This window comes from Calonectris borealis, chromosome Z (genome assembly GCF_964195595.1).
Source record: "Calonectris borealis chromosome Z, bCalBor7.hap1.2, whole genome shotgun sequence".
In the NCBI taxonomy this organism is placed as follows: Eukaryota; Metazoa; Chordata; class Aves; order Procellariiformes; family Procellariidae; genus Calonectris; species Calonectris borealis.
In genome coordinates, this window is record NC_134352.1 from 64,654,231 (window position 1) to 64,674,589 (window position 20,359).

At 36.6% G+C, this 20,359-nt stretch overlaps 1 protein-coding gene across 5 annotated transcripts in view; it reads right to left on the bottom strand.

The window, feature by feature from the left end:
* Positions 1-20,359, bottom strand: part of IPO11 (importin 11) — a 99,635-nt gene that overhangs the window by 34,664 nt on the left and 44,612 nt on the right. For all 5 annotated transcript variants that reach the window (XM_075136944.1, XM_075136942.1, XM_075136943.1 and 2 more), the window contains 7 exons: positions 19,330-19,443; positions 14,794-14,909; positions 13,128-13,204; positions 6,737-6,816; positions 6,064-6,144; positions 2,030-2,125; positions 336-449 (listed from right to left, as the gene is read on the bottom strand). In XM_075136944.1, the coding sequence (XP_074993045.1) occupies positions 336-449; positions 2,030-2,125; positions 6,064-6,144; positions 6,737-6,816; positions 13,128-13,204; positions 14,794-14,909; positions 19,330-19,443 (678 nt within the window). The remainder of the gene's footprint in view (positions 1-335; positions 450-2,029; positions 2,126-6,063; positions 6,145-6,736; positions 6,817-13,127; positions 13,205-14,793; positions 14,910-19,329; positions 19,444-20,359) is intronic.

The following is a 20,359-nucleotide window of genomic DNA, read 5'->3' on the forward strand; positions in this document are numbered from 1 at the left end:
CCTCATGCAAGACGCATCAAGACAGCACAAAGAAAGAAACTCCTACCCTGCAATACCATGCAAACTAAAGGGGTTTATATGGCTTATTGTGGGATACAGCAGGAAGAGAATTTAGAGATTGTATAAAACTTTTAATGAGATGTTTTAAGGTAATTGTGGGAACATGTAAAACTTGTTTCAGGATGTTCAGGGGAACGACCAAAAGAGGGAAAAGAGCCCCAAGGTGGACTGGGGAGGAACAAGCATGGAAAACAGAGGGAAAAGTTTTTTCAGGTCAAAAGAATGCAAGACTTCCATGTGCAACCTAGGTGAAATACCAAGACAGAAATCCTTACCTCCTGACCCAATTCACATGCCATCTGGCTCAAAAGTAATGAAAAAAAACTTGCATTTTGTAGTAGAACTCTACCCATGATCCCCAGATAAGTAGACATGACTACTGGATATCTCTGAAAAAAAAGTAAACCAAAACAAAGGGGGCTTAGTTTAGTTAAGAAAAAAATACTTAACCATATAGAGCAGAAATACATGGAAAATACTTGCATGCATCCTTTATGTATTTTATTAAATTTGAAATTATAAATTGTAATTTAAAAGCCTCTAAGAACACAAGACTGAGCGATTCTTGCAATAAGAAAACTATGGCAATCTCAAAATCAGTTTCCTCCAAACAGCCGAGACAACTTGCAAGGTGATTTTACTTCAAATTTAAAACCCTGCATCTTAAGGAATAAACAGTATATTGTACTGTTAAAAAATTGCTTTCAAAGTTGGCTATGGTTCAAAATTACAGTTTACAATTCTAGTAACATTAAGAAGTGCCTCATATTTCTGAAGTTGTTGTTACTTATTTCACTGAGACAACTATAATACATTTGCCAATAACTAATTTGCAAGTGTCTCAAAATTACTGGATACAGTAATAAGCTCATTAGTTTATCATCATTTGTTATTACTTTTAATTTTAAAATAAGCTACAGATTTCTTTGTATTACATTCAGCATCTAACAATATAACAGTAAGTATTCTGTAGAATTGCCTACATGAAAAACAAAATGCCAACATTTATCTGAAAAAGTTAACCCAGATTAGTATCTTTCTGAACAGGGAACAATGATTTATTACAGACTTAAATCAGAAGACATTTTAATAATCCACTCTGGAGTTTTGTGTCTTCTTAAGCTGTAAACTGTTCAAACAAACTATCTTTTTTGTGTTCTGTACAGCAAAAGGTACATTGATAAGTAATACTACTTGGCTTAATCTTGGAAATCTTGGTTAAATCTTATTTAACTCAATAGTAATGGGAGCCAAATATTGATATCTGAAAGTCTTCAACTGTGAAAACAGCAAAGGTTTTGACAAAAAGAGTCAAAAGCATAGAGAATTCCACTCATGGATTCTGCTGATTAAAGTGTTTTTTTTCTCCTGCTAGTACTGCAAGGTTCAACACAGTTAAAGCACACTGGATTTTACTCCTTTTTATCCAACGTGGAAATTTGTTGAAGGCAAAGAGAGAAAAAGGAGGACTTAAGCTATCTAAGCAAGCAAAATGTTAGAGCCTCTTCTATCTCACACAAAGCATTCTCACATCCTTCAGCTCTTCGTATTAGATATGTCAATTAGAAAAAGAAGGTCAAGTGAATCTTCTCCTTGTCCAGTTTGTTTTTCTCTAGTGCAGATACACTTAAAAAGGAGTAGTGTGTCTTTAAAAAACCCCAACAAAAAACTCCAACCCCTACAGAGGATCTAACTAAGCATAGAGTCATAGCACCTTATCAGTGTTAATGGTGAAGGAAGAGCAGAATAAAATTTGTGTTATTTTATTTTAATAAGTGATGGATATGTTGCTTTAACTCTTGTGCTACTATGTTACTTCTACAGATTTTTAAAATAGCTGTCAAAGATCTATCAGATGCTCTTAAAACAAGAGAAAACACAACATCAATATGAGAAAACTTGGCCAGATAATGGAAGGTACTTTCCTGCTCAAAAGGAAAAGCAGGGAGTAGTAAAGCGTAACTCTTACCTCCCCATCTATAATCCCCCTGAATATTGATGGCAGCAGGGGTTGAAACATTTGAGGACCCAAAACAGGGTTTACTTTTAGGACATTTTCCACAACCTTAAGAACAAAAGCACATTAGACAATTAGTAAAGTACATTTAAAAATCTTAACTGAAGCTTTAAAACTACATATACTGGTCTATATATAAAGTCCTGCTAGGATGTTTACCATCAAATACCAGCAGACCCCAGGACTGCTGAAAGTATATTCTAGTGAACTACCCTGCAAACCTGACCTGTGTAACAGATCTGATGAAAACTGACATGCCAGGTGAAACCCCCCTAGCCAAGCACTTCCTCATCCTCCTGGCCCTGGCAAAGCTGATGAGGTGGGCTGGAAGGAAAAGACCTTGATAAGGCTCCAGGAAAAGCAGCTTGATGAGGTGGGTTGGCAGGAGGAGTACCAGCAGTTTAAGGCTTATTTCCATACCTTTGTCCTCTCACTTTTTTGAGGAACCATTGATTAGGACCTACCACCTCTTTGCAGGTGATCGAGTAACCACAAGTGCTCTCAGGTGTGCTATTCTTGGTACCCTGCTCTGGTACCCATTGTTTACATTCTTTACCCTTTGCTTCTCAGCTTTTTCCCCCCCCATGCGCTGTTCCCTGAAGTAATTTTTTTTTCCTGTGTTCTTCAGGCTTTCTTTCGCCCAGCTATTTGGGCTCTCCCCTTGTACCAAGATGGAGAGGGGAAGAGGCTGTGAGAATAATGGGCTGATACCTGTTCACTCCTATGGGTGGTAAGGACAGAGACCACACACAACTATACACTGATGTGTATAAAGCATATAAAGATGCCATAAAGGTACTTCCCTTTAAACACTCTTCTCAATCTCCACCTACTTTCAGCTCAGAGGGACCTTCACAAGGAACTACTCTTCTGTGCTCTTGTCCGGTCTCCCCTAAATCTTTTTTTCTTTTTGAACCTTGTTCCTACTAGCTTCATTTAATGCCTTCTATTTCTTGCCTTGAGAGAGATGCTAAACAGTTGACCCTGTTCAAGGCCTCTCAATTTTGTAGACCTTTAATATACTGTTATATGGAGGTGAACATAACTTTTCTCCCACTCACCTTTTCTGGGTACTGGAAGTTTTGGCTAACTCATTTGCTCCTTGTACAGAGTCTTTTCAAACCTTTTATTGTCTGTCTCGGATAACTAGAAAATCAAGTCACATCAAGCCTCAGCAATCTTGTGACAAATCATCTTATCAGTCCAAATTAGTGTTTTTCAACCTTATCCATTTCTTTACTGCTCTAATGTCCATTTTCAATCCAGCCAAAGCTCTTTGTAGGAAAATATTTCAGAGAGCACTCCGGAGTGTTTCTGTTCCCAATATTTATCTTAAGGGTTTTTTGTTTAACCGATAGGGATTAACGTCAAATAGGAAGGAACAATGACGAGATTTACAGTTCTTTGGTTGAAATGATGCAGATGGTTAGGAACACCTTGTGAATAGGCCAACCTGACACATAGTAGATAAAAAGGCCTTGAAACTTAGTATTCTAGATAAGCAAGCCAACCTTGTATCTTGAGTAGAATAGATAAGAAGATGGTGCTAGTGAGAATCGTGCTAATTAAGCCAGGCGCTAAAACTAAGCATGCATGAAGACTGAGACTTTTGCATATGTTAATGAATTCCGGGAAATGTAATGAATATGTATACTCTAACTATATATAACTTCTATGGTTAAGTGATTTGGCACGCGCACTAGGTGGAGCGATCCCCTGTGCGTCCAGTGCTGCAATAAAGAATACCTGCTTTCTAAAACTCCAAATTGAGTCTTAGAGAGTTTGTCAGGAACTTCTTTGTTTCATAACAAGTCAGCATAGTGACACCTGACAAAACATTTTCCTTTTTGTAAAAATACTTACATGGATTATAGCTCAGTTATCCCTCTGGAAGCAAGTAGGCATACTAGGAAGGTGTTCAAAGTGTACTGGACAAACCTTGTGGCTAACGCCAGAGGATAGATGATACTATATTAGCAGCATCATTCCATTTTTAGAGATCTGATTAAAAGCTGCTGCATCAAACATTTGCCCAACTATAGACTCTAAATAATACTATTGATAGAGAGGAATTGACATTTTAAATTATAGAACTAGAGTCCTTAAGCTCCTCACAGCAGGGACGACAAATGCAGAGGACTATCAACTTCTGTTGTTTTCTGTCCTGGGATTCTGCAAGCAGTTGTGCAACCCACCAAAGAAGTAGGTGGGATCTAATTTTCTTCCTCCATTGCGTTTATAATGAACTGGATTCAAGTCCAAGTTTTTATAAGCAACACAGAGTTCCCTGTTAATGCAGCACTGGAAACATAAGTAGTAATACACTACAGTTACTACTCAACTACCTTTCAGTGCATACTCCAACTTTATTTCCTGAAATTCTTCAAAAGGCACATTTAAAGTATCATGCTTAATATTTCAAAAGTTTATGAATTTCATAACAACTTTTTCATAATACCATTTGACCTTTGTGCAAAAATAGTTTTTTTAGTACTTTGAAAAACCTCTAGCAACTCTATTTCAGCAGTTGTTGCCATTACAATAGCAACTTATGCCAAAAGCAGAGACTGTTTAAACACTGCATCTTGATAGAAATGTAAGTACGCTGCACAAAGGAATGTGATAGAGAGCACATACATCCAACATTCAATAAAGATCGGAAAAGCTTGGCTCTAGACCTATTAGGTTCTAGCGGTCATACAGAAATGCAGAAAAAAACGTACAAAGTGAATCTTGATCATTTGGTGCTTATTTAATCATAAAATCCTGAACAGTTTTTATAATAATACACATATGTATGCAGACTTATTACTTAACCCTTATCTTGCCAGTTTTTCAAACGTGCAATTACAAAAATTGAACTGTATGATTATTTTTCTTACTAGTATTGAATACTGAAAAGGAAGACTAATATTAAAAAAATAGTAGATATAATATTATTATTGTTTTTTGTATTAGCAAAGGGATCAATACTGGTTGATAGGGTACAGACGAAACTCAGATTTGGATGGCTAGATACGGCAATTAAATAATTACCTTTGCAAATTTTGATTAGAAACACTCCAAATGAACCTAGATTATAAAGTACAAGTATGATTTTGACTTTAGGATTGAATCATTTCTTAATGTCGCATTTTCGTCCAAATAATGAATTTTTTTCTGAATTCTGAACCAAGCTGAAAACTGAATTAGGACAACTCTTAAAACTCATTAATTAGATTGATTTTGCCCTTTTATTCTGTAATTAGAAGTGTAATTAGAAGTATCTTTCCTGTTATACTATGGTACTCTTCTCCATTCTAAAATTCAATTAGAAATAAAAAAGTTTGATTAGCTTTCTACAACTTCCATGAGTCCACTGATAGCCACAGATTAAATGACGTTACTTTGACCCAAATACAATCCTTGTTTTGCAACTCAATGCTCTCAAGATTTTCTGTACATAGCATTATCTTCACAATGCAGTGACTGCTCATCTGGCTGTTTAATTGTGCTGTAGAACAGCAACAGAATTGCCAGGCTGTAGAACAAACTATTTTCATGAAGATCCAAGCCCTCGCTAACCACATTTCTTTAGTAATCTAGAAAATAATCCAATGGGAAAGATATCAAGGACTCAATCTAAATCCATCTACACAAAGAGGACTCAAACTACAGAATCACAGAAAGTAATGAAAGCATTGCAGAGAGTGTATGGGAACAGTGTGTTAGGTGATTATCTTTTAGGGTACTCTCTTTAAGGCTATACTAACCTTCTCTTGGAAAAAGTAGTATTTTTAAAAAAATGCACTTCTATGTGCATGCACACAGTTCAAATATGTAGTTTAAAACACCACTGACTCCAATGTCAGCTAAATAAGCTGTTTTCTTCTACATATTCTACATTCATCATACTTGAAAATATTACTCTAATCTGACAAAACACTAGCAAGAATAACGGATGTACAGAGCTGAATATTGGGGTATTATTTTTATTACACTCCTACCTTTAAAACTTGAACTTGACCTTCAGTAGTTATGTCCTTCAAAAGTTCACAAAATGACCGGCATAAGTCAGTGGCATACATCTGAAATTAAACGAAAAAGAAGATATTATGCAAACATGTTTTATATCTATGTATATATTTCAAAACTCGACACATTAGGGATTACATATGTCCAAAGACCCAGCTTCTCTTCAAAGATCATATTTGCTAAAATGCTTGTCTTTCCTGAACTAATTAAAATCTAATCTAAGCATTTTGGGTTTTTTTAATATTGCAGGTTTTTTAAACAATCATTCTCAATGAATTTCCTAATGAAGAAGGTGTGAGAACAAGGCATAATATCTCTAGTTCAATTCTTGCTAGAATATATGATCATAATTTTAATCTGGTAGGATAATTAGAGCAACTATTACTACCTCGCATAGGACCTTTTCAGATACCAAAGTACTAAATGCACAAAACATTAATTCTAAATAATAATCTTTCTCAAATCTGATCTGAGTGTCCACCATGTGCCATAAAGAGCTAACATTAGAACAATCTGCTTGTATACAAATGAATGAATGAAAGTATAAATGTTTGTGTGTATGATGTTTTCCAACACGAGAGAAAAAATAGTTTGCTCGTAGGGAACTAAGGCACTAATATGAATCTTTATATAACGGTAACATACCTGTAAAAATTCAGATGATGATAAGAAAATATAAGCATTGATGATCTTAAAGCAATTTTTGAGGTTTTCTGAACTCAGCTCTGGAAAAAAAAGACATCGCATTTCAGAATCTTACCACCAAACTGAAGTACAACTAAAACGATTCACTTCTAAAAGTCTTTTTCCCCACACAGCTTTTAAGTGCCAGATGCCTACAAATAGAAAATAGTTATCTTAGATTCAGTACCATTCAGATTCTGTCTCCCTGCTAGGCACAATAACAAAAGAGGGATGAGAACAGCTCTCGTGTTCTCAAATGGAAGCACAAGAAATCCTATGACCTCAAAAGCCAATGCTAATTAAAAAAAAAAAAAAGTCAAGTTTTGAATGTGATAGTGGGCTAAGAAGATATTAAAGATGGAACAAATGAAATATGTACTTAAGAGACCTGCAATTACTGATAAATTATCTCTCTCACATTAGAATCAGTAAATGCTGAGTAGAAAGAGTGAAGTAAAGGTTGCAGTTCTGCTCTTCTGACCCAGGTGCCACATCAAACGGCATTGAGCTTTTGGACTGAAACACACTGAGCTTTAGGCCGTACCTTGAGTATTTCAGTAAGGAAAGCATATCCATTTAAGAGACGGATACACACAGGAGATGATATACAGCAGCAGTTTGAAGAGAGAAAAAAGACATGTCCTCAGGCAGTACCTGTAAGACTGTTTTTAAAAAAAATCACCCCAGAACATCTATAAACACAATTCGTAGCAAAACAAAAGGTTTCGAAGTTTCACATGGAGGTTGATACTAGTGCAGAAAGCCAACAGCCCTCATTGTCTGAAAACAAAATAGAAGACCAAAAAACCTCACAGGGCTTGCTACATTTTCTTAAAATCAGTTTGGGAGACAGACTATTCTTGGTAAAGTAAGTGGACTTCTGCTCCACCACCTTTAATAGATATTCCAATAAAATCACAATGAAGAGCTAATAGGAAAATACTTTTATTTAAGTTTTAAATAAAATTCCTTACCAGATTAAACTAACACCAGTAGCTGGCTAAGTCCTGGTATGTCTTCCATGGCTTACATAAATGCAGCCTGTATGAAAGTGTGGCTTTCACAGAGTGATGCTTGAAAAACTTCCACAAAAAGTATTACATGACAGAAACTATGGCTGGTTTTCTATTATAACATCTGAAAAGTTCTGGGGAGTTTTAGCAGTTTCTCTTCTTTTGCCTCCCATTAGAAAGAACATTAATGCTCCTGTTATCTGACATGGCCATTGGACATCTTTGAATGCATGACTACTTTCATATCTCAGTGCTTGGACTGGTCATGTCTTATTATCACTTATTTCGAATATTTACATAGCTTGACTTGAAAAAAAGATGATTTTTCACCTATCTATCCAATATCCTCATCAAAGATTACAATACCTCTATAAATTAGCTTTAGCAGCATATTACTAGTGTTACACATTTCTTGAAGTTACTGCATTCTCCGTAGAGGTCTGCAGTTTTTTTTTCTTACTGGATACAACCATATTGTAAGTTTCAAACACTAATGCAGTAGACAAATTTTAAAGAAATAGTCATATAAACATGAAGTGCTACCAAGCTTTCCGTAACTTTCCATTCTGTAATTCTGTGATAACTGATGCAAAGGTAATAACATACAAGTAGCAAAATTGCAAGTAGTAAGTTATTTCAGGCCAGAAGGAAAAAACAGATAAGACAGATGTCGTGGAAACGACAGAATTTCAGTTACTTATCTGTGCATAAAGCTCAATGTTTAGTAAAAGCATTTTTCTAGAAAGATATCACCTTCAACTGATTACATTTAAAAACCAATTATGCATCAATTCTCTTGCCAGGTTTTCCTGAATCAAACATGTCTTTTTCTGAATTAATTAATGCGCTCCTCTGGGTTTTGTTGGGGATCAGAGGAATTATTCCAGTTCCAGTAACCTGCTTTTTGCCATTACCTTTACAAGGACAGCACAGGCACATTAAAATTGATGCTTCTTGAAACAGGTATGTCTTGACTTTGACCATATTCCCAACCTGAAATCGTATCATTCAGCTGTCATTTCAAGCAGTCTCAGTGCAGAAATGCATCCATCCTCAGAGAATTAATGTATTCCTCTATTCCACATTATGCAATCTACTGCACCAAGAGATGTATTAAAGAACTTCTGCAACCCCTCTATAGGGCAATTATATTTCAACAGAATTTAAACATTAGTAGCAGTGCTGATATGAAAACCAAATATGACAATTATGCTGTGAACGATTATTGTACATCAGTGATAGCACCACAACCTTTGAAGGAAGGTCAGTTACGCAAGTGAAATCAAGCCTTCCTATCAAATGCAACATTCTACTCCTGTATCTAAGATTTAAGGATAATATTGATTACTTTAGATTTGTACAACTCCTCTGACATCCAGTTCCAACAGCAGTAGTATACTGAAATGGATATGAAAAGCTCTTTTCAGAAGGACAAATATATTTGGAAAGGAACATACTTACAATATACATACTACTTTCAGACTACTTAAAAAAGAAAAATCAAAAACATTTCTACATTTTTTTCCTTTTTAGTTGACTGTTAAAAATTAAAGAGATGTCACTGCACTGACATATACCTATGGTGACATATGCCACAGGTCTGTGACATGGCCATGACAAAGGCATGTTCAAATAATGAAAAATCTAGTATGAATGAATAAATCACTAAAAAAAAAAATCATTAAATAAATCTCAAACCATTTTTTTATGCATCACACATTTGAATTGCTTGCCAACAGATACACATGTTTTAAAGAAATCTCCTAAAAGATGCAGGAGAAGCAATGGCAAGCAATTACTTCTCTAGGCTGTAAATTTAAGTTAGGAATGAAAGTCAAAGAACACTGAAGGTATATTCTTGTCAATAAGACAATCAGCTCTGGCAGAGAAAGCACAAGAGGAGACAGCACAGGCCTTCGAAGTTCAGGTTTCTAAGGTGTTACTGATGGGCCAGGAAGCAATGACAGACAAGCAAGTGCTTGTGCAGTACATAGTCTTAGCAAGCATCTTAAGAGCACTTAAAAAAAAAGGTGCAACAGATGATACATTCATTTGCAGTCATCTTAACATGCATTCACCAACAGGAAAAAAAAACACAGCAACAACTTTCTATTAAGCAATATCCATAGCACACTTCAAAAACTACCAGACATAATTTGCGCACAGTATATCTCATTCAGTTTTACATCACTTTGCTGAAGAAAACATACTGTTATTACACAGAAATCGTAAATCAAGTTTTGTACTTTGATGGTTAAGATAAACTTCCAGATCCAATGGGAAACACTAGTTGCTCAAACAGCTCTTAAGGGTCCTGAGTCAGACCTGGTAATCTATAACTGCACACCTTCTGAAAAATACTGCGTACAGTCACAGTAAAGTCCCACAGGACCTTGCCCACAAAGGCAATTAACACAAAGCAAAAGCTGCAACACCATGAATAACCAACAACCGGAATAATACACAATCCAGCCTATTGCACGCTGTTCAATTCCCACAGAAGTTTGTCCCCTATTACTGTATATGAATACCTCTAAGAAGTAACATTTCTGTAAGACTTAAAAATGCTATAATCTGGCCTTCTTCTCTCTCTCTACATCTTCTCTCCCTCTCTACTTTGATCACTTCTTGTCACATCTGTTTCCTCCTCTTCAGCAGGACAAGGTCTGCTATATATCTCTAACATCCAAAAATCTCATGTATGAACTTCTTCCCTTCCAGCTCTTCTAGTTCAATCATGTTGACCTCTAAAAGGACAGTTTTTCTGAAGGACTTAAATGCTGATGGAGCAGTTAAACACACCAGAAAAGTAGTTACATTACCTGTATATTAGAGTAATTGCATTCCGAAAGAATAAATTCAGAAACTAAAGGTCAGGAGGTTCATATTCCTTACACTGCATTTTCAACAAAACCATTTTCTGGAGCACCTTGTTGCTAGTTCTCTGCTCCAAAAGACATAAGCAAGGCAGTCATCTACTCAGAACATCCCTTCACAAGATCTGCCCTTTGGCTTCCACTTTGATAACTTAAGACCAAATTGAGAACCAGTTTCAGAGAGATTTTCTGTTTTGTTTCATCTCAGACAGTTAAGGCACACAAGACTTTGCAATTTTGAAACTTTAAATTTGAGGATCTCAAAATTTGAATGGATTTCTGCATTTGTCCAACTGAAAACAGCACACTTCCCTGTTAAAACACCTTGTCCTGACAGCTATGTCATTGTGGTGAGAAGGATAGGAAGTGTTTGTTCTTAAGTGCTGGAAGTTTCAGGTGAATACTACCTCTTGTATGCTGGAGAAACTGTATACAGAACTAAGACTGAACAGTTAGTTAACTAACTTGCACAGTTGATCATCATTGATCAATATACTTTCTTCTGCAAGGGGCAGCAGCTTAAACTGTGCTGTTGCACTGGATTTAAGTGAAGTATCCCCTTTTCAAGTATACTGAATGAATGAAGTAGCTGCCTGAGGGATACTGGATGGCAGTATTGATTTTGTTTCTATAACCACCAAGTTTTAAACTAAGGTTAGCACTAATCCAAGATTCAAGCTCTATTTCAACATCACAGTGCCATGGCTATGTCGTGCGGAGGCTGTCCAGCTAGATTCTCCTGATGTAAACAGAGGGGAATTGCAGGCAAAGAGCATACCAGAATAGTTTCCACTTTCTGGAAAAACGCGCAGCACCATTTTGGCCTATAGCAATCAAAAATTTTGACTGACATGACACACAGAAAACAAGTTACTCAGAAAAATCTTCAGGAAGTAAAGTAGTACCAGAAGTCTATATGAGAAAATCGGTCTATGATTACACATCAGCTGCTGTGTTTTTGCCATTCACCTCCATCTCTGATAAAAAAAACAATTTGATAAGTGTGTTTGAAGCCTCACCTTAAGGAAAACCTACCTAGCTTAACTGTACTACTTGCTCTACCAGCATCATACAACAGCTTCCATTTTTCAGAACAAGGAACATTCTCTTGAGGATATTTTTTTTCCAAAGGACAGCATCACAATTCTCCAGGATTCATTCATAAAATAAGGAAATTGTTACAAGTGTAGAATATTCCTGAATACCTCCACCTTTTGTTAGAACAGTATGCCATTCATATTCATCTCTACCCTGGAAAGTATCGCATGAGGACTAGTGACAACAGGGTGGGGAAAAAATAGCAGTAGCAAATGTAAACAAGCCACAAACACAGAGTATTTCTGAATTTAACTCAAGCAGATTGGGCGTGACACAACTACGAAAATCACAACCGTTTGTATAACACAAGCTTCCCGTAGCAGGTACTATTTACTACTAACACAGAACAAGAAGGAGGAAGGGTAGGTGTGTAGATATGAGTGAAGACAAATAGTAAGTATTTGGCAGCTACAGAACCTAAGAGGTAGCTCTGGAGTTAAATACTAAAACCACTACAAAACACTACTTTCCTGAACAGTTTTGCCGTTAGAGATCTAGTATACACAGAGAAATAGCAGAAGGCGTCATCTTGCATCTACCCACCATGACATAACTTTCTACTGACCTTTAGTCGGAATAAAATATTAAATGCTGAAAACAGTAGTCAACTAAAAAACTAACTTCTGTAATTTTATAAACACGTTCTTCTAAAAAACTAATCAATTTGCTATATTAGCTCCACAACCTACAAAAGCACAGCTAAAGATTTCATCAAACAAAACCATATTTACATAATAAAATTAAACCACAAAATTTTTATACTCCCTTTAATTCAAAGCGAAAGCACCCCCAATATCAGCACTTCCTAAGAACTGAATATTCATCCTCATTAATAAGTTTATATTTTGTCAAGAACTCAGGCAAAACTACTGCTTTTAATTTCAGTGGTGCTTGACCAATACACTTATAGACATATTTAGGTAGTTTGAAAACATCCTACATAGTTATTAACTGAATAATTGAAAAGCTAATGATAGAAACTTCAGTTCTTCAGAGTAGACATCATCATTCTGGTTTAAGCAGAACAGGCAAGTATTCCATATTATCAATAACACTAAAACTCAGCACATTTGGTGTTAAATTTCAGGAACTTCTTTAAAAAAAACTCTGAAATGATAAACTGAAATTTGTCTTATCTTTTGGGCACAAAGCAGCTTCAATTTATTAAAAAGAGGACTAGGGTAAGTAGATAATAAATATTAAAGAAGATGGGAAAGTCAAGCAACAAAAACCTGTTCTTCTTTTTTTAATAGTTACAATTTTGCAAGCCCCTTTAGTTCTTGTAGCCACAGCAGCATTACTTAATGCATGAACAGCACAAGCACTAGGAGAAAAAACCAGAAATTTTATTAGTAGAAGACTTACCAAGAAGGGCAGACATGTTCTGAAATACTCTCAGGAGCTCAGGTGTAAGACATGGACTATTCTCCAACGTCACTAACCTAAGAATAGATTAAGCAAAATATTTTAGATTATCTATGAATAACGTTGAGCAATCATTTTGACAGATGTAAAAATAACTTCTAGTAACCATCTATATGATCTTTAAATAATGTGTAACAACTGCTTGAAGCATATTTCAAGTGCAGCAGTAGTCCTTAAAACACACCCATCAGTATAGGCATGGCTCTTGCTAAGGTACGAAAAGAAAGAAAAACATGCTACTATCTTTTTATAAAGACAATGTAACCTCCAAAATGTAAGCAGTGAGAACAGTGGGAATGGGAACTCAGAGCAGGTGGGTACAGAGGAATACTTATGGTGTAAGGACAACACGTGTAGTGCTCTACACCTCAAAGGAGCAGCTGTGGGGGCAACCAGCTCAAACCTTTACTTTTTTTTTGTCTCTTTTTGAGGTCTGAAATAATGCATTGATTAACATTCATAAAAGCATAACTATATGCTCAGCATTTGTATCAATTTAAAATTCCTGAGATTTGAAAACAGTAGTTATGAATTAAACTCATACTTAAAGCCAGAGCAACACCTTCTAGTTCATTCCTAGACCTTTGGTATGGGATTACTGCATTCAAATAACATTTCTGATTATGTAAAGTATCTTATCTTTCTCCTGCTCTTGGTTCAAGAAGCCATTAGAGTCTCAACTGTCTCTGCCAGCCAGCTCCATCAAGATTTCTCTGATGCTCTAGGACATCTTAAAATATCATTCCTCTGCATAGGCATCAGAATAACAACCCCAAGATCGGTATTATTAAGAAAATACGAAAGTTCTGAACTGATACATTAAAAAGGCCCTTGTCTTTAATTTTGTGAAGCTCTTGCACTTCGACTTGCTGCCCCACCACCTTAAAAAAGCATTATAAATCTTAGTTTTGCTGCACATAGAACAGATAATTTCTAGGTTAAATATTTGTAATTCAAATGCCCACCTACAATTTAGATCAAAGGAATCCCTCACTACTTCAAGACAAATTCAATATATTCCTATTCTGCAGGAAAGAGATGTGCTAAATTTGGTCCAGATAACAGCTTCCTCCTCCTAGAGTGTCAGCTGCACCAGAAACAAACAAATTAGGCTCATGGCAAACTGATCACAGTGCTACTTCTTGTTTTATGTTCAGTCACCAAATAGCTTGAGATCTCGAAGATAACTTCTACATTTTATCCTTGTAAACTCGCCATCTCTTCCAGCAACCAGCTCTGAGAATCATTGGGTCACTGTGCTCCTGAAGTCAAGCATGCCAAATTGTTAGTTTAGCATGCACATTATAGTAAGTCTAGACTTTTTGTTTTGCTGTTCATTATCACAACAGAACTGTATCTCACTATCAACTGCCTAAAAATGGATTACCTACTCAGTTATTTTTAATTGTGTTTCTTTTATTAACTTCCTAACCTTATCTCTTCTGAGAAAAGGTATGATACAGATGATGTCAAGGTAAGATAACAAGAATGTATAAATGCTTAATACAATCAAAGCTTTTTTTTTTTTACATCCTTTTTTTTTTCCCCTTCTGGGGATCCAGAAATAACATTTTAAAAATTAGAAACTGATAAAGAACATTCTTACCACAACTCTAAACCATCTTCCAGAAGATAGACATGTGGAGGCTGAGAAACATCTGTACTTAGCTGAATAACTGGAAGTAGAAAAGGATAGAGATTTTTGCTGTCTGCTCCCAGTCCCTATAAAAATAAATAGAAAATGTAAAATACTTCAAAAACCTCAAATCAAGCATTTCAAGAACAGCACTGAAAAAGATCTGCGATGCTGCTCTATTTGCATACTGTAAACATGCATTCAAGAAATCAAAGGTTGAACTTGCATACATTTCATACAACAACAAAATAGTCTCATACTCCTGAGCTTTCTCTCAACATGTCTTGAGAAAATTACATAAGTTTTATGAAAACAAGCAGCTTATCAATGGTTTGCAGGAAAAAATTATAAACAATACACACTCCTAAAAACATCCACTGGACATTCTCTTTCTGGGAAAAGTCATCGCTCTAATAGATACCAAATGACTAAATGCTGGTTAAAATGTTTTAAAGATCAAGAAAAGAATTACTCTTTGGATTACCCTTTAGATACTAAATCTTTTGACATATTCTAAGAATCAGCAGAAGGGTTTGTTTTCATTGCTACACAAAGATTCCCAGACTGATGACAGTGATTTATTTTTTAAATGATCCATGAGCCGTACACAAAGATGTCCTCCCAAGAATGCAGAGTAAAGAATTTTTTCAGCAATCATTTAGTAAGAAAACCCAATTTTTAAAAATAAGCTAAATATAACTATTGTCAAAACAAATCATAAATTAAAATTAAACCTAAAAGGAATAGAATTCTTAGATGGGGAACTACTGCCTGTTTTGTAACATTACTACTTAAGAGAACTGAGGTTAGTTGAATACTGCTTTTGCATAATTACTATATTTGGAAATTGTTCAGTTTAAAATTATTTGATGCTTGTAAGTTAAATGATTCCACAAAGAAGTCTTATTTAAACAAACTTGCCTTAAAAGAAAAAGATCTTCCATAAATTTGTCCAATCTCTTTGTGTCCACCTATACTTTCGGCCTCCAGAGGCGCCAGTAACAAGAAGTTCCACAATTTGTTTATTGTGAAAATATATTTTCTCTTTGTTTGAACTAACTCCACTTTTAAAAGAACGCTAATTTTTCCTTTAGTTGTAACGTCTAGTCATGCCCCTTCCACTTTCTCTCCATTGTTAACCTTAGGGTTTTCGCACGCCTGCATATTCAGCCTGTTGTTGTATGGACACTGCCCATCATCCTAGGAGCACCTCTCTTGATCTTTGCTAGTCCTTCTACATCTTTTTTGAGTAGTAGTAGGGTTTGGAGAAAGTGGGATGGCATATAGTCCATATTAAGGAAGTGCTTAACAGCACGGATTCTGCAGGCAAGAATTGTTTTATTTGTCAATCTTTTCTCAGGAACATACTACATTTTATTTGCATTTTTATTGCCAACAGCACAGGTATTTCTAGATATTTCAAGTCCAAGGATTATTTAATTATACCAATGTTTTCCTTCACTGATAAGAAATTCAGTTAATTTTAACTATTATCTCTGGATAAGCAAGTAGCTAATAATTTCTATAGGCTCTCAAAATTCTCTGCCAAGATATTACAGTAAGCCTCTAGAGGAATTAGGGAATTTATTGTACATGTATAGAAAAACAGGGAAAAGATGCAAGTTACCATCAAGAATCAAAACCGCCCAAGCAGCTGATCTTGAGTGCCAGCACACAGCATGCACAGGGCAACCAGGTGATCAGGCCCAGTCAGCATGGGTTTATGAAAGGCAGGTCCTGCTTAACTAACATGATCTCCTTCTATAACGAGATGATCCTCTTAATGGATGAGGGAAAGGCTGTGGATGTGGTCTACCTGGACTTTAGTAAAGCCTTTGACATTGTTTTCCACAGCATTCTCCTGGAGAAACTCGGCATTCTCCTGAGCACGGCTGCTCATGCCTTGGACGGGTGTGCTCTTTGCTGGTAAAAAACTGGCTGGACGTCCGTGCCCAGAGAGTTGTGGTGAATGGAGTTAAATCCAGTTGGCGGCCGGTCACGAGCGGTGTTCCCCAGGGCTCAGTACTGGGGCCGGTCCTGTTCGATATCTTTATCAACGATCTGGACGAGGGGATCGAGTGCTCCCTCAGTAAGTTTGCAGACGACACCAAGTTGGGCGGGAGTGTTGATCTGCTGGAGGGTAGGAAGGTTCTGCAGAGGGACCTGGACAGGCTGGATCGATGGGCTGAGGCCAACTGTATGAGGTTCAACAAGGCCAAGTGCCGGGTCCTGCACTTCGGCCACAACAACTCCAGGCAACGCTACAGGCTTGGGGAAGAGTGGCTGGAAAGCTGCCCAGAGGAAAAGGACCTGGGAGTGCTGATTGACAGCCGGCTGAACATGAGCCGGCAGTGTGCTCAGGTGGCCAAGAAGGCCAACAGCATCCTGGCCTGTATCAGAAATAGTGTGGCCAGCAGGAGTAGGGAGGTGATCGTGCCCCTGTACTCGGCACTGGTGAGGCCGCACCTCGAATCCTGTGTTCAGTTTTGGGCCCCTCACTCCAAGAAGGACATGGAGGTGCTGGAGCATGTCCAGAGAAGGGCAACGAAGCTGGTGAAGGGCCTGGAGCACAAGTCTTATGAGGAGCGGCTGAGGGAACTGGGACTGTTTAGTCTGGAGAAGAGGAGGCTGAGGGGAGACCTTATTGCACTCTACAACTACCTGGAAGGAGGTTGTAGCGAGGTGGGTGTTGGTCTTTTTTCCCAAGTAACAAGTGGTAGGATGAGAGGAAATGGCCTCAAGTTGCGCCAGGGGAGGTTTAGGTTGGATATTAGGAAGAAATTCCTTCACTGAAAGAGTTATCAAACATTGGAACAGGCTGCCCAGGGAAGTGGTTGAGTCACCACCCCTGGAGGTATTTAAAAGACATGGTACTTAGGGACATTGTTTAGTGGTGGACTTGGCAGTGCCAGGTTAACAGCTGGACTCAATGATCTGAAGGGTCTTTTCCAACCTAAATGATTCTATGATTCTAAAAGGTCAAAACTCATTTATCTGACTATAGATTACCAGCAACTTCCGTTTAGATACAATGTTGGTCAACATAGCTATTAATGTTATATGGCAAAATCTGGGACCAAAAGTTATCTAGATTTCTTTAGTTTTGAGAACTGTAAGACACTAAGCGAACTAAACAAACTTAGCTAAATAAACAACTATGGGCTAATGAAACCTGATGTTGATAAATGCAAGCAATATATTCTGGAAAGGAAAAGTTCCCTACAACACACAGATACATTAAAAAAAAAATCTACAAAAATCTACAGAAAAACAGTGGTCTGAGCATCACTACGTTCACCTCTATTCTCAGTATTACTATCACTTACTGCACTTAGAAGCCACAGTCACAAACAAAGGGGATAGCAGTCCCTGGCTCACAGATGTTTTAATAGTTCTGACCATTCCGTTTTAAAACAGACATTAAAACCAGGAGATATTCAAGTATAGCTAAAAAGAAAATTATGAGCACAGATAAATTCTCAAAAGAAGAAAAAACAAAATCAAAGAGATTGAAATACAGATAATAGGATGTGATACAAATCGATTACATAACAAAGGCAGCTCAGAGCTGCTATTATCTCTGTTTCATGTAACATATGAACAAAGCAGAAGAGAACATCAGAAAAGCTGGGAAATTCAAGAAGGGATGAAATAAAGTATTTTTTCCCATATGCTATATAAAAATGTTGTAGAAATAATTGCAAAAGGACATAATAGGTATCAGAGGTTATGCAGTAGAAAGGTAATGGTAAAAATGGTAACAATAAAAGGGTTGGAATTCTAAATGAACAAAATGACCCACAATTAGTCAATGCCAACAACACCCTTGAGAGACATTAAACCTAACAGTTACAATTTAAACAAGAAACATTTGATGCTAACCTGAATTAAAATGCAAATTTAAAGAACAGGCAAAGTGAAACTTGTGGTGGCCCATATCTTGGCCTAAGATTTAAAAATGGCTCATCATTTTGCAGCGAAAATAGAAATTCCACATCCCTCGGCGCTGAATGGAAAGCAATGGGGAAACAGATGTGCTTACACTGCAGAATCAAGCCTGAACCATACACAAGGACTGTAAGAAGAGACCGATACTCCTAATGCCAGCTGGGAAATACAGGAAGCCAGAACAAGCTCTTTCACATAGACTATAAAGTCACTAAAGGAGGTTCAATTCCAAGATTTCCAAGATTACAAAACCAAATCCTTCCAGAACACAAGCAAATCTGCCTAAAGAACTGTTTTTTCTGAACAAGCCCCTGGAAACAAAAGAGTTAAGTGGTTAACATCAGCCATGTTTACCTCCACTATCAGAGAACCACGTCTTTATTGTGAGACTGAAAAGCATTTAGAAATAGCCTGTAAAACCAAAATATACCTTAATTTTACCTACATATATACATATATGTACACATATGTCTGTATATATACAAACACAGAACATGTAGGCATGTCTGAGAAAGAACTGTAGAAGATACTGACATTTATGTGATTCTGACCCCTTACCTGGACAAGATGGATTAGGGTGGTTAGAATGGCACATCGTAGCATATTGTGCTCCTCACTCTGTTTCCAAAGGAGTGGTAAATACTGAACCAAACATCCTACATATGGTCGTATCTGAAGTTCAAAACACAAATTTGTTTCTTAATGTGTGAAACGAGGCCATTAATTTATCCCAAGCATAATTTCTGAAATATTTAAGAGCTGCTTTTGTCACAGGAAAAATACAGAGTTTGCTTTAATTTACTCCTTCTTCCTCTTCGTGAAACACCATATTCCATACTCTGTGACTGAAGTAACTTCTGATTGCACAGTAGTTTGAGAAGGACGTATTACTTATGGTAACATTTGTGCACGGCAATCAGGCTTAAGTCATAAATAGAACACAAAAAATACTCAATCTGATAACCAAAGATATTTTCGTATTATACATATTCTTCACTTAAACAGGGTTCCTAAATAATGGCATCCTTTAAGAAGACCAGAAACAATCCCAGTAAAAAGAAAAAAAAATAGTTATGAATAACCTCTGAAATTACCCATGTTTTGAGCAGGGTTTGGACTACGTAATCTCCAGAGGTTTGTCCCAATCTGTGGTCATTTCTATGATGCTCTACAATACTAAAAGGTTAATCTATCTGTCTTCTGAAGTACTTAATTAGGAATTAACCTAAACAGACTCAAAGGTTCTTTCTCAACTTGTTTTTTCTGCTGCTTCTCTAGCTGATCTAAAATGCAGGGACATCTGTTGTCATGTTGACTTTTCCTACAAGGCACAATTAGGAAAGCTGCATTTGGCTCTCAGACAGGATTACTTGTAGAAAGAGGAGATAAGCTCAAAACCATGCATTATCTCTGTCATTAATAGAGTAATACAGCAAAAAAAAAAAAAAAGAAAAAAGCAGTCAACAATTAATTTTTTAATTCTGCAAAAACATCTTCAATTTCTTTATGTATAAGCTGAAGAATATACTTTTAACATTAATATAACTTTTAACATTAAGAAGGAAGTACTGAAAATTCATAATGTGAA